This window comes from Emys orbicularis, chromosome 3 (assembly GCF_028017835.1).
Source record: "Emys orbicularis isolate rEmyOrb1 chromosome 3, rEmyOrb1.hap1, whole genome shotgun sequence".
Classification (NCBI taxonomy): domain Eukaryota; kingdom Metazoa; phylum Chordata; order Testudines; family Emydidae; genus Emys; species Emys orbicularis.
The window spans coordinates 174213802-174227458 of NC_088685.1; the positions used below are offsets into that span (position 1 = coordinate 174213802).

The 13657-nt window shown below is 37.0% G+C and overlaps 1 protein-coding gene across 4 annotated transcripts in view; it reads left to right on the forward strand.

Annotated features, from left to right (window-relative positions):
- Window positions 1–4439, forward strand: part of UBR2 (ubiquitin protein ligase E3 component n-recognin 2) — a 109254-nt gene extending 104815 nt beyond the window's left edge. For all 4 annotated transcript variants that reach the window (XM_065400325.1, XM_065400324.1, XM_065400323.1 and 1 more), the window contains 4 exons: window positions 850–927; window positions 1295–1465; window positions 2276–2377; window positions 3808–4439. In XM_065400325.1, coding sequence (XP_065256397.1) covers window positions 850–927; window positions 1295–1465; window positions 2276–2377; window positions 3808–3949 — 493 coding nt within the window. In that variant the 3' untranslated portion in view covers window positions 3950–4439. The remainder of the gene's footprint in view (window positions 1–849; window positions 928–1294; window positions 1466–2275; window positions 2378–3807) is intronic.
- The last annotated feature ends 9218 nt before the right edge of the window (window positions 4440–13657 follow it).

Below are 13657 nucleotides of genomic sequence, written 5' to 3' on the forward strand. Positions count from 1 at the left end.
CAGAAGTCTTTTGAATTGGAGAGTGGCTGCTTTCAAAACAATATTAGTTGTATCAGAGACTTGCGTACAATATTCTGATCCCTTAGCAGGAGAAATGTTCATATAATCCTATCGTGTATCAGGATGAAACACTGTCTAAAGTATGCAAATGAAAGAATATATAATTCTAGGACTTTTCTTGAGCCATAAAGGAGAAATAACAAAAATATGACTCCATGCAAACCAAATCTAGTGTGTTTCAATTGTGGGACGTTGGATTCCTTTGTGGTATATCAGTTTGAGGCTTATCACATCAAGCTAAAAATGGGCTGCTGTTTAACTATTCATGTGGGCAGAGAGGAAGAAAATTAAGGCTTGTGAGTAGTGCTATGAAACAGCAAATGGAACAGTATCAAGTAAGGGCTTATCTATGCGGTGAGGTATTGCACTCATGAAGGGTGTGATATCTAAAGCGCACTAACTTGTGCATTAATTGGTCTATGTAAACCCTGCTGTTGCACACTAGAAGTTCATTAGTGTCCTTTAACATAGCACTGGGACTGAATGTGGTTCCAGCATGCCTCCACCAATACTTATCAGGTAATCATATAAATTATTACACTGATTTTATATTAAATCATAGAACATTTAAAGAAATGTGTGTTCACAGTAATTTTTATATCCAATTTCTTACCCCTATATGCCATTTTAATGTATTGTCATAGATACGGAGACTGGTGTAAGATATAGAAGACAAAATTGAGTGTTGATCACTTACATAAGATTGTTACTGAGGTAACACTTGGGGGAAATATGAGTTTGCAATGATTGTGTCCACTATTTGTTAAACATGTGATTGTTTCATTTTAGCTATGCAAGAGAATCTAACAAATTAATAGACCTTCCAGATGATTACAGCTGCCTCATTAATCAAGCATCTAATTTCTCGTAAGTTTTTTATGCAATTATGATGGTGAGCTTTAAAAGCCAGTTGTTGCTTTTGATGAACGGGAAAATCTTCTAGCATGAGAGCCTTGAAAAGATTGTTTAGAAAATCATAAAGTAAATGGCACATGTTCACTGCCGTCTTTTCTGCTAAAGTGCCTTATCTTCATTACTTATGTCAATGAAACATAAAGTAGAAGTGTTGGGGGGGGCGGGATTTAGAATCTGTAACTTCATTTAACTGGAGAAGTTTCCAGAATAAATTTGAATCTATTGATTACCATTTAAAGTACTGAACTATAATTCCATAGTAAAGATTTAATTGTATTCACCTACCTGTATGGATTTTTTTTTGTTTGCTTATGTAAAGGTGTCCAAAATCAGGTGGTGATAAAAGCAGAGCACCAACATTGTGCCTTGTATGTGGGACCATGCTATGTTCTCAGAGTTACTGTTGTCAAACAGAGTTAGAAGGGGAAGATGTTGGAGCCTGTACTGCACATACATATGCATGTGGTTCTGGAGTGGGTATATTTCTCAGGTAAGGACTTCATTGTATCTAAATTTTATTAATAGGGTACATGTTGTACATGGGCATGAAGTGAATATTTCTATAAATGTGACTGTCATTGCACTGTATGTAAAGGACAATGATGTTCGTAGAAAAGAAGTTAGTTAATAGTTGCACAAAAAATAGTCTTTTTTTATCTTCATTGCACTTCAGAATTTTTAGGAGCTTTTATCTTTGATGGGATAAGATCTCTTGGAAGGTCCAAAGCTAATCAGAAAAAGGATGTGTCCCATGTATTGTGTAACATTTCAGTGGAAATAAATGAAATGATCATGGTAAACTTTCTATTTTTCAGAAGTCATGAAAATAACTTTGATGTAAAAGTTAGCTCTAAATTAATTTCACAGGACTAAAACTGTGGCATCAGGTTATAATAATTGTCCCATCTGTTGACACAACAATACATGTGCATTGAAGGATTAGACCACACAATTTGTTTCAGGTTTTTCATAAACATTTGTTAATGAGAAGCAAAATTGATGTATTTTCTTGCAGTGTTCTTAAGTAGCTTCCAAATAGATTAGTTCAGGAACGCTGATATTTATGCTGTAACAGATAAAATGTGGAACAACATTTTGTTTGAACTATTTTATTACATGGCGTAGGAGGGATATAAATATTTTCAGATGGTACTTACATTTTAAATTCCACAGTATGTGCAGATTATACAGAATCACAGATACGTTAGAGTTGCAAGAAGCTAATGTTTGTGAAAATACCAAAAATGTGGTCACATCATAAAGCTAATGACCAAAATGTCTTGGCGCTCTCTCTGTGCAGAGTACGAGAATGTCAAGTGCTATTTTTAGCTGGAAAAACAAAGGGCTGCTTTTATGCTCCTCCCTATCTTGATGACTATGGAGAGACGGACCAGGGACTCAGGTACATTTTCTAGCACATGTTTTAAAATGTTCATTGAAACACTTTTTTACCCTCAAAAGCAGTTGGTTCATATAATAAGCTTAGTTATATATTAAATAATTTATAACTAAGCTGCTGAAGTTGGGCAATAATGTAGTTGTGTGTGGCAGTAATGTCTAAAGCAAACCTTTAAAAAAAATATTTACTTTGTTAGAAACAGCTGATGAGAAATAATTTGCCTGGTATAAAGAGGTTTCCTGAAGGGGGTAAATTCTTGAATAATGTCTCAGCATCTCTGAGATTCCATAGACAATACTACTGACAAATATATGTCCTACTTTTTATGCACAATTTGTTTATTAAATATAGTTAATTATGTATATATGTCTATATCAGATGAAAACCTCCTGTTCCAAGTTGACTTAAAGTAGATCTGCATGCTGGTTTCTGTGCTGAAGTCTTTAATCTTAGGGGGAGGGGGTGCTTGGCGTTCAATAGCATTTACTCTTACTGGCTTTATAGATAATGGAACCCAGATCCTGGCAAATGGTCAGAATCATAAAGTGTAAGCTGGTGGTGGCATACAAAGCTTGTTTAAAGCTCACCTTTACATTGCCCTAATCCTGGTGCTGCTTTGTACTTGCTGTTCCCCCCAGCCCAGGGGCTGCTTGTAACTTATGCCAGCATTTAACAGTCACAGGGAACTAAAACAGGCCAAGTTTTGTGTGTCATGAGGGTGGGTTCCCCCACCCCCTTCTGTATCAGTGTCACCTTTTGTCCACAATGCTGGCAGGAGATGAGGAAAATAGTGTATTTGCCTATGCATTGCCTGATACACTCCTGCAAGGTCATTCTTACCTGGGTCAGATAAATGAAGCTTGTGCTATACCACTGGTGTTATTTGACTATATAGTGGCCTCATTGCACCTGACAATTTGATCCTTTATTTCCACTGGCTTCAGAGGGGAACATGCCTTCCCTAAGCAGTTTTCTCCAGGTTTGCCTTAATACATACTTCACCTATAACCAGATAGCCCAAATGTAGTGGGGTTGAGAAGCATGCCATGATTCTCACCTTAATTTCTTCTGCTTTTATAGATTATTTTTTCTCCAATATGCCCCCTAGTGTGTGGAAGCATAGGGCCCAAAACTAAGTTAGTATCTCTCCTCATCTTGAAGAGATGACATGTATCTACACAAATGTAAAGGGCTGTCATTTTTAATTATGCTCATTACACAAGATGAAAATTTGTGTCTGTAGAGGGTCAGACAAAATACTACAGGATTAAGTTACTTTGGCATCAACTCTGTTGCAAAAATTGCTTTGAAAGTATTATACATACAGTAACATTAAAAGATCATGTAAGTGTTTTGTGTATTATTTGTGAGTATGTAACTGCTCTATAACACTTCACAATTGTAAGTTTCCTAATAAATGTATTCTTTTTCAGGCGTGGGAATCCCTTACACTTGTGCAAAGAACGGTTTAAAAAGATTCAAAAACTCTGGCAACAGCACAGTATCACAGAAGAAATTGGACACGCACAAGAAGCAAATCAAACACTAGTTGGCATTGATTGGCAGCATTTATAATTGGTTATCATCTGAAGACTGGAATTTTATTTATGATGATTTTTGTAACCCAGTAAGTTTTTCAAACAAAAGAGGGATTAGGGAAAAAAAAATTTGAGGAAAATAAAGAGACGATTCCAGTCCTTCTATTTAACCTTTGTTTTCCAATTTATTTTGTAAAGTTCCTGGTTACAATAACCATGTACACTTTTTTCTATGTAAGCAGGTTTTATTAGTAGTATTGTTTGCACTGTGCTTCCTTCACATGAAACCTCTTGGGGTATAGAACCTGGGCAAATGAACTTTGTGGGACAAAAGAATGACTCTTCTTGGAAATCTGACTCTGATTTTTCTAATGAACTACAAGAGGGGAAAAAACTGCTGAAATGGAGACTAGATTAAGCACAATTATGGATTGTGTTTTGCCCTTTGCTAGTAATCTGAGCCGGTTTACTTTATTTATTATTCTACGTTTTAATACTTAAACTGTGTACATGCAATGGAATAAAGTAAGGATGGAAATAATGTAGCAAATGGATGTATCTGTCTACATCAGTGGATAACTCTTAAACTCGGTGTATCTAAAATTTATTTTTTAATTTGTATTCTTGCAGATTTTTTTGCCTTCCAGTTGATTTTCTTTTTACTAAAAGAACTAACACTAGCTTACAAGTAAAATAATTTAATTTAAAGCTATTTCTGGAGCATTGCACTCCTTAGACCTATTGTGTGGTTTGCAATTTTAATATAGTGGGGAAACCCTTTCATTTTTCAGGATGCGATTGTTTTCCCAAATTTAAAGGGTTGACATTGTGTTTTAGAAGATGTCTTAAGGCAATGGCAATACATTAAAAAAAGTCACATTTTTCTTCATTTTTGACTTCCATCTTTGAAGGTGCAAATCCCACCTACATCTTATTGCAGTTTCTTAATTTCAGGTCTTCAAATAGAAACTCTCAGACAAAAATGAATAATTTTCTCTGTATATGAAGGACAACTGTCACAGAGCACTTGTTTGCTCCTGTTCATTTCCTTTCAGTTGTACCTTCAAGTACATTTACTTTCTGACATAGTAGACACTTGACTAAAGCTCTGTAAAGATGTTTGTCTATAGTATATTTTATAAATATATTCTATATCTGCACAGATTTTGCACTTGGTATGTGGGTGCCTGAAGGTATAGTTGTATGTAGTAAATACAATGTTAGACCCTCAAGAAATCTCTAAATGACATACTTTCTGATAGAAAATCCATAGCCTTAATGCCTTCCAAGTTTTTGGTAAGTTATTCAAACAATTTATTTACGTAGTCCTGAGTTTTAATAATCAAAGTGATTCTTTTACTGAGGCTTGCTTTTGATTTCCTCTTCAGCCCAGACAAGCAATCCTTTCTGTGGCTGCTGTCTTTATTTACAATAGGCTTGATTGGATTGTTTGTATTTTTACAGATTTAATGTTTCAGAATAATTCTGTATATGTTACAGTGTACAGGACAATTCTCCACAGGCTCGGAAATAGTCTTGAGTTAAGATGTAGACAATACAAAATAGGCAAACTGAACAATTATCAACTCCTATTTCTTAAGGCTGGTATTAGATACGACATTCTTGTCTCTAATGTCTCTTTGATCTTCATATATACACCTCACTCTTTTATAAGAGAGCTGCAAAATCTGCAGAAAGAAAATCAGCATTAAAGTTCCATCAGTCTACCCTTCCTCCTCTTAGTTATATATCAACTTCTTGCTGTGCATGTCATAAATTTTTTTTTTTTCTGCAACACTATTTCTTTTACTGAAAGGCTTGCTGCTTCTGCTTTATTCCACCTGTCTAGGGAACTTAGTTAAAATTGCATTGAAAAAAATCAGTTTTATCATGGGCATAGATATTCCAGAAATAACAAAATGGTATCTGCCACAATTCATTACACTGACAGATTTTCTGGGTAAATCAAAACATTGATAGAAGGCATTTTTCTCATTTTTCTGAGATGCAGAGGGTTGAATGGATTGATGGAATTATGGCTGCAAAAAATAGCAAAGTACACAATTTATCCTGTTTTCTGTAAATTTAGACATTCTTACTTAAACTTTTTCTTTTCTGATTTGTTTTGCATGTATTTATGTTCATGGTAGAAATATTTATATAACATGATTTCGGTATCAGGGAAGAAATACCTGTAATAAATCGGCTACAACTTTAATATCTGTGGACTACTTGTAAAATTTGGAATGTATCATATGTTTAAAAAAAAAAAAAAAAGTTGCAAGTATCAAAATAAATGATTTAGGTGTTGACATTAAATACTTTTTAAAATCTTATTTATTTTTAGAAAAAGTTTTGCTGAACTTTGGAATTAACTTCGATTACCTTGTTGCTCCGTAGTGTTAATCACAGGATAAGAGAAATACCTTGATATGCAACACCTGCAATTCTCTGACTAAAGATGATTATAATATTAGTGTCAATTACTTTAGTTAACTAACCCTGTCTTGACCTCTACCAAAAAGTCTGATCATCATTTAGCAGACTGATACATTTTTTAAAGAGCTGATGAGTAAACACAATTAAAAACTCACTCAGAAGTAAATCAAACGGGGCAAACAAAGCCTGCTATTTCTTTATCAGGAGGCAGGATGTTGCCTTTTCTGTTGCAAACTACTATGTACATAATTTTTTATTATTATTTATTTATTTAGAATTCAGGTCTATCCTTCCTTTGTGCTTCATTCATAGCTGTCCAGAGGTTTGAGTCTCTTCCTCTTGTTCATGTCAGCTAATTACCTGGTAGCAGTTGTGCATAACATTTGTAATGAATGAATGTTAGACTTATTTAAGTTTACAACAACACCTACTTAGTGAGTGAGGCTCTCTGGAAGCCGAAAGCCTGTAGTAGAGCTTGCACAGAGTTTCCCATCAAACCTGGTTCAGATTTCCCCCCAAGGGCCTTCAGATCAGACCCTATCTTATTCAGCCAAGATAGCACTTCTTTGCACTGTCCCAAGCCTACCATGGGAAGCTGCCTCTTACTTTGGTGCAACAACCATATAGTGTAAGTTGTCTGCTGATGCCATTGGTCCCCACAAATCTGCATTAACTACTCTCTGCTTTCTGTTGCTGGTTTCTGTTGGTGAAGAGTAGCTCATGCTAGCTCCACTGCAATTCTCTTCTGCACCACCCCTTTCCCCCCCCCCCCAACACACACACTTGCATGCTCTTGTGTGTCCCTCAGAGGGCTTCCCATACTACCTTCTGTGTTGGTTAGTCCAGGATCCTTTTTACAAACCAGCATTGGCAGGGAGATGGACTTGGAGGATCTAATAGGTCTGTAAACACGATACCAATGGGCCTCCGTTTTTGGTTATTTTCTTTTTGATTTCCTGGGAATTTCAGTGTTCACAAATTTTAAAAAATTGTGAAAATAGGTAAAAACCAAACCCAGGGAGAGGTGGGGAGGTATATTCATGGGGGCTAAGGGTGTGAGATGCTGCAGTGTTGCAGTTGAGGAAGCCACCTGCTCCCTGCATCAGTGGGCAGTCTTGGCTGCCAGAACCCTGCTTCCTGCCTTTCGGACTCCCCCACTGCACAGAGGAAGTGAACAGGTCTGTGCTAAATGACTGGGATCAGGAGAGGAAAGGAAGGCTAAACCCTGCAAGTACCAGCTCCCCTGCCAGAGGAGAGCCTCTTCCTGAGCCAGGCCCTTCAGCACAGCCCCATCTGTTTCACCTGCACATGCCCTGTCCAGCAGGGGAAGCAGACTGCCCTCTGTGCTCTGGGGCTGCGCTGAATGGCTGGGATCAGGAGGTGGCTCTGTTTGGCCGGAGTCCAGTACTTATAGGGTGCAGCTTTCCACTCCCTGCGGGCCTGTCACTGCAGTGGTCAGGTAGTCTTGGCTGCCAGGACCTAGCACCCTGCCTGTCCAAAAAATGCTCAGATCCTGAAAAAGCCAAAATTTGGGTGAAAATTGGTAAAAACCTAAATAAGAGTTTTGAAAAAGACCAGGAGTTTTACTAAATAAATTGGAAACAACGAGGAGTCTGGTGGCACCTTAAAAACTAACTGTTTCAAAATGAAGTCACTTTGATTAAAAAGATTGAAATGTTTCATTTTGAAAACATCAAAATGAACTGTTGATACCTTTTTCAAAATTTTTGCGGGGAGTGTTTTTGCCAAAACAATTGGGCAAAACTGACATGACTTCACAAATCACTTCGGTTTTGCCAAATCTACATTTTTTGCTAACAAAGAAAAAATAGACTAAAAAATTTCACCCAGCACTTGTCTCATAGTACTTTGTGCATAAGCGTTTAGTGTTCTTGCAAAATTCTTACTCTGGTATTTTGTTTTTTCTAAATTTTTCCTGTCTTCTTCAACTGGATATTAATCTTCACTTGTACTCCCAAACAGCTGCCACAACCCATTTCAGAGGTAACTGAATTTCAGTGGTAAAGTACCTACCTACCACTTGGGGTGTCAAAGGTGTGATTCAATAACGTAAGTTTAATTAAAGATGTGTGGTGTATCTAAAAAATTGCCAAACTGTGGTTCTACTCCTGCAACTGCGCAAGCGCATGGCTGCAACAGCCCATCCATATACTATCAATTTTGGTATAGGAGCCTAAATATTTACATTTCTTCTGGGCTTAGACTTCCTATGGAAAACTCTAGCTTAGAGCACATTTTACAGCTGATACAAACTTCAAGACAACAGATATTTTTGAATAGTACAAATGTTATAACAAATTTAATCTTTTTTGTTTCAGAGTAGCAGCCGTGTTAGTCTGTATCCGCAAAAAGAACAGGAGTACTTGTGGCACCTTAGAGACTAACTAATTTATTAGAGCAGAAGCTTTCGTGGGCTACAACCCACTTCTTCGGCAGCCGAAGAAGTGGGTTGTAGCCCACGAAAGCTTCTGCTCTAATAAATTTGTTAGTCTCTAAGGTGCCACAAGTACTCCTGTTCTTTTTTGTGTGTGTGAATAACTTCAAGTATTTTTTCTTAACTAAAATGAGAAGTTCAGACCTATGGAGAAGTGAGTGAAATTTTAAGGTCTCTTTTTGTTACATTTAATTTTCTGATGACCATATAAATCAATACTAAGCAATCCAAAATTAAACCAATAGTGTCATAACTTCACGGAAAAGGGAAAAAAATTATGCAGGGAATTTGTAGCACCAGTACTATCTCTGTCCTTGGTTTATTTGGACAATTGTAGAGTAATTGCAAAGCAAATTAGGCGTGTAGCTGCACTCACATTTTGCATGCAAGATGGTTCATCTACATTTTTTATAATCTTTGGCTGTTAAGTCTGAGACTAATGATAATTTAATGTGCCACTAGGATAAATGGGACATTTCACTCCTCTTGGAACTGTTTTTTGTCTACCGAGCTACATTAGTTTCTGTACAAAAGGCTACTTTTGCAACTAGAGGGGCTCAGTTCTTTTTTTAAATGGAAGTTTTGCATTCTGCAGAATATGAAGGTGTCTTGGGGCTAGATATATATATATCAAGTGGGCTAGATCCTGTGTTTGTGCAGGGAGTTTAACACACCTTTATCTAGGATATGCTTGACAGAAATAATGGTTTATTTAACATGATTATTCACTTCTATTTCATTGGCAGGTTGTTGCATTCTGAAGCTGTTTCTGTGATCTCTTCTAGAATTATGCTTCATTTTTCTTCTCTGCTTTTTAATGGGAGATCTTAACATGACAGTCAATTTGGGGAAGTATGTCTCTCATAGTTGACATTTTCTATCCCCCTGAAGCAAAATGTGGTATGTTGGTCACATTCTTTCCTATATCCTGCTGGTTAAAGTTGTTCTTAGTGAGTTTCAGGTGTGCCTGGTGTCTCCTGATTTCTGTTTCTAGTTGGTGGTCACTGATTCTGTTTTGGGAGGGGACAGTCTGACATACACACTCTCTCTCTCTCTCTCTCTCTCTCTCTCTCTCTGTTGAGATTCAATAGCCTCATGAGGGAGTGCAAAGCTTTAATTAGATGATCTACTTTTGTGCCGACTTTTCATAGTGCATTTCATTCTATTGCTGGCCTTTTCTGGAAGTCTGATTTTTCTGCAGCACCAGTCAGAATAGTTATTTACTAATGGTACACTGACGTTCTAGTGGGCTAACATCCATAAGACAAATTGATTATGACTACTTTGGGGAGCCATGTCTGGTGGTTTAAGTACAGGATTGTGAGCGCACAAAGCTGGGTTCTATATCTATGTTTGTGAGCATACCTACCTCGAGTACATTTTGAGTCCTAATTTGTTAATGTTTGTAAAGTACTTGTAAAAGATTGCTACAAGTATGACTAATTCAGATTTAACTGAAAAGAAAGAGCTCTGCATTTCCTCACTGTTTATTTACCAGAAATAACTTTATCTAGGCATTCATCTCCCAGTAGGGGACCATTATCACATGACTCTTCTCTTCCTCTAGCCTTATCTCTTAATTAACTAATCCCTAATGCTCTTTATTTTTTTAAGTAAGCATGTGATCTGTCCTCATTTTACATTGACTCAGTTAAGGGCAATGATTTAAAAAAAAATCTAGTAAAAATTCAGTAGAGTGTTGTTGGAATGCCTTTTTTCTTTACTCCATCCTTGTAAATTGTCTTTAACAATTGCAGTTATTCTGGGGAGCCTAATATAGCCTTCCTATGCTACTTGCTAAGCTGCACGCACACAGAGAAGGGACTATTTGTTCAGTATTATCAGGTGTCCAGGGTAGTGTAATGCATGAAGGCTAATCTTATAAATTGTATTAAGGTTACTTGGGAATTATTTGCTCTGAGGAAGCGGTTTATGTTTCCCTCACTCGCACGCTTTATCAAATAAATGTTCCATGTCTGGTTAAATAAATGTAATTGATAAAATAGCCTCCTTTGCTGGGTGAATAATGTTTTAACAGTAAATGGCTGTTACTTAAGCGTTTAAAATTTAAAACCTTAAGCCAGTTTTCAAACCTGGATGCCTGAAGTTAGGCTTCATGAAGGTACCTTAAAACAAGGGTTCTCAAACTGTGGGTCGGGACCCCTTAGGGGGTTGCCAGGCTATTTACATGGGGGGGTCGCGAGCTGTCAGCCTCCCCTCCCCCGCTTTGCATCCAGCATTTATAATGGTGTTAAATATATAAAAAAGTGTTTTTAATGTATAAGCAGGGTCACACTCAGAGGCTTGCTATGTGAAAGGGGTCACCAGTACAAAAGTCTGAGAACTACTGCCTTAAAGTGAAGTGATCTGATTTGTATTCGTTTTGGGCATGCCCACCTCCTACTGAAGTCAATGTGAACTGTAGGTGCTTCAACACCTTTTGGAAATCAGACCTAACTTCAGTCACTCAGGTTTGAAATCTTTATCCTTAAACTTTAATTTAAAATAATAATAAAGTGGGGTGTTTTTTAATGCAATGGCTCTCTGGGTCAGATTTTTTTTTAAAAAAGTTAAGTTGAATTGTAAAACCACTTGAATTGATTTTCAGAGACCCTGAGCACCTGCAGCTCCCACTGACTTCAGCTGAAGTTGTGCTTTTCATCACTTCTGAAAATCAGGCCCTGGGAAATTATATTGTTCTTGAGGTCATTGGGAGCTGCTGGGTGCCAGGACTTTTTAAAGTTAGGCCATTTACTTAGGTGCCTGAATATAGACTAAAGAGCCTAACTTGGGGATTTTATGCTTGAAAGTCTTGACCTTAACTCCTTTTTTTGAATTCTCATTAATCATTCAATCTTGCATACACAAAACTCCCAGTGATGTCAGTGGAGTCTTAGGTGCACAAGGAACTCAAGAAGAGGCCCTAAATGAGTCCAGTGCATTGTGTTACCAATAAGAACTAGGAGAGTTGGGAGTGTGTCTGCACTTCCTTAACCTAGCCAGAAGCTCAAGATGTGGAGCATATGGTTTTTCTCAAAGTATTGTTCACAGGAAGGAAGGTTTCCAATTATGAAAACCTACAAAATAGGGCATTTATATACAAACTGAAGACCTTAATTTAGACCCCAAAAGATCAGCTATCATGCAAATTAAGGAAAAACTGTATTCAACTGTATGTCTTTAACATTTTCGTTTAACAAGTGTTTTTCTTGCAATATATTTTAATATGTAAATTTACATTTGCAAGCAGCATATATATAGATCTATAGACCAGCATTTACAATATCACAGATTCTCTGGTTTCTGACTGAGATTGGACAAATAAATATATTACAGGTTATATAATACAAATCAGTCATCATACAATCCAATAATAATCGTAAGATATTAGAGACCTTCCTTAAGTGGGAAACTTTCTTATTCAATGTTAGCATATTTAGTATTTGATTTTATTTGAGCCCATTTTCAGTAACCAATAAAGCCTACCCTCTCTGTGTCCTGACACAGATCTGTCTCCTACAATCTGTCTGTCCATCTAACACAATGAGGCTACTGCTCTTGGGATCAGCTTTGTGATGCTCATGGTAGAAGCAGAAACGGATATGAGAGAGCACAAAGAACCCTCACAAAGGGAGAGGTCAGAATCCTTGTCATGAAATTCTTCATCTGGGTCATCTTTTGCAAAGCTTTCTTACTGACAGATCTGGACATAAGAAACACCAATCAACAGCTTGTCATTTGCCATGGACCAGCTGAGATGAGCACCAGGTCATGTGGATTTCTAACTGAGAAGAAGGCAGTTTAACTTTTGTGCTATGCACAATTTTCCTCAGCAAAGCACGAATGGTAGCAAGTGGAGTTTAGCATGGACTTATCTGTTGATGCCCTCATGCTATTTCTGTTTTGTGGTGTAAAAAGCTAGTTTGATTTTTCTCACAATTGCTTTATATCTACCTTGAGGAAGTGGAAAGGTACAATAAGAAAAAACACCCACATGCAAATGACCTGTAATGTCCTGGACACCGAAATGTAGAATATGGCTTGACATACAGAACATCCATAACTGGTACGTTAACTGATTCCATCCATCAAAAGAGGAGCTGTCCACTAGTTAAAATAAAAGTTACAGTAGCTGTGTCTCTGGAATACCGCTGGGGAGAACCATTTAAGAAACATACAATTCATTAGAAAATATAGCTATTTAGCTGTACGCTGATTAGGCAGCTGTAGACAAAGCAATCAACTAGATTGGTGAAATGCGGTTGAGAGAAAATACCCTCAATTAGACCAGAGTAAAACTTTTGCAGAGAGAAGTTTAAAAAGTTCAGTGCCTGACCATTGCTGATGTTTAATTCTTTAGAACTGTACCTATACAACCAACAATGTGAGCTAGGCTAGGTTTTGCACTCTACAGTTTGTGCAAACAAATACCCCAGATATCCCTTTGCAAGAGCCTGTACACAGCAAATTCATTCTATGTTTTATTCCAACTTCTTAGAGCCTTGATGTTTCTCTGGCTAGCACCATATTTTGAGTGATATAAAATGTGTTCCAAGTGCACCTAGAAGTAAGTCTCTGACAAAGAATTAATAGAATGACACCCTAATTTTTCTCCTTTTAGCACCTTTTATGGTGTGGTAAATGGTAAAGGAAATCAAAGGACCATAATCTGGCAGACTAATCTTCTTTGAGATTGGATTAGTCTCATTTTTTCCAGCGGTCTAAGGATAGGTTTAATGCATTTTTCTACTTATGGACAAATGGAATGGATTTGTAAATATTTTGGAAAGCTTCTCTAATGCTTTAAGTGTTAATTTCCAAGGTGCCATTTTTTGTTATGAGTTGGTTGCC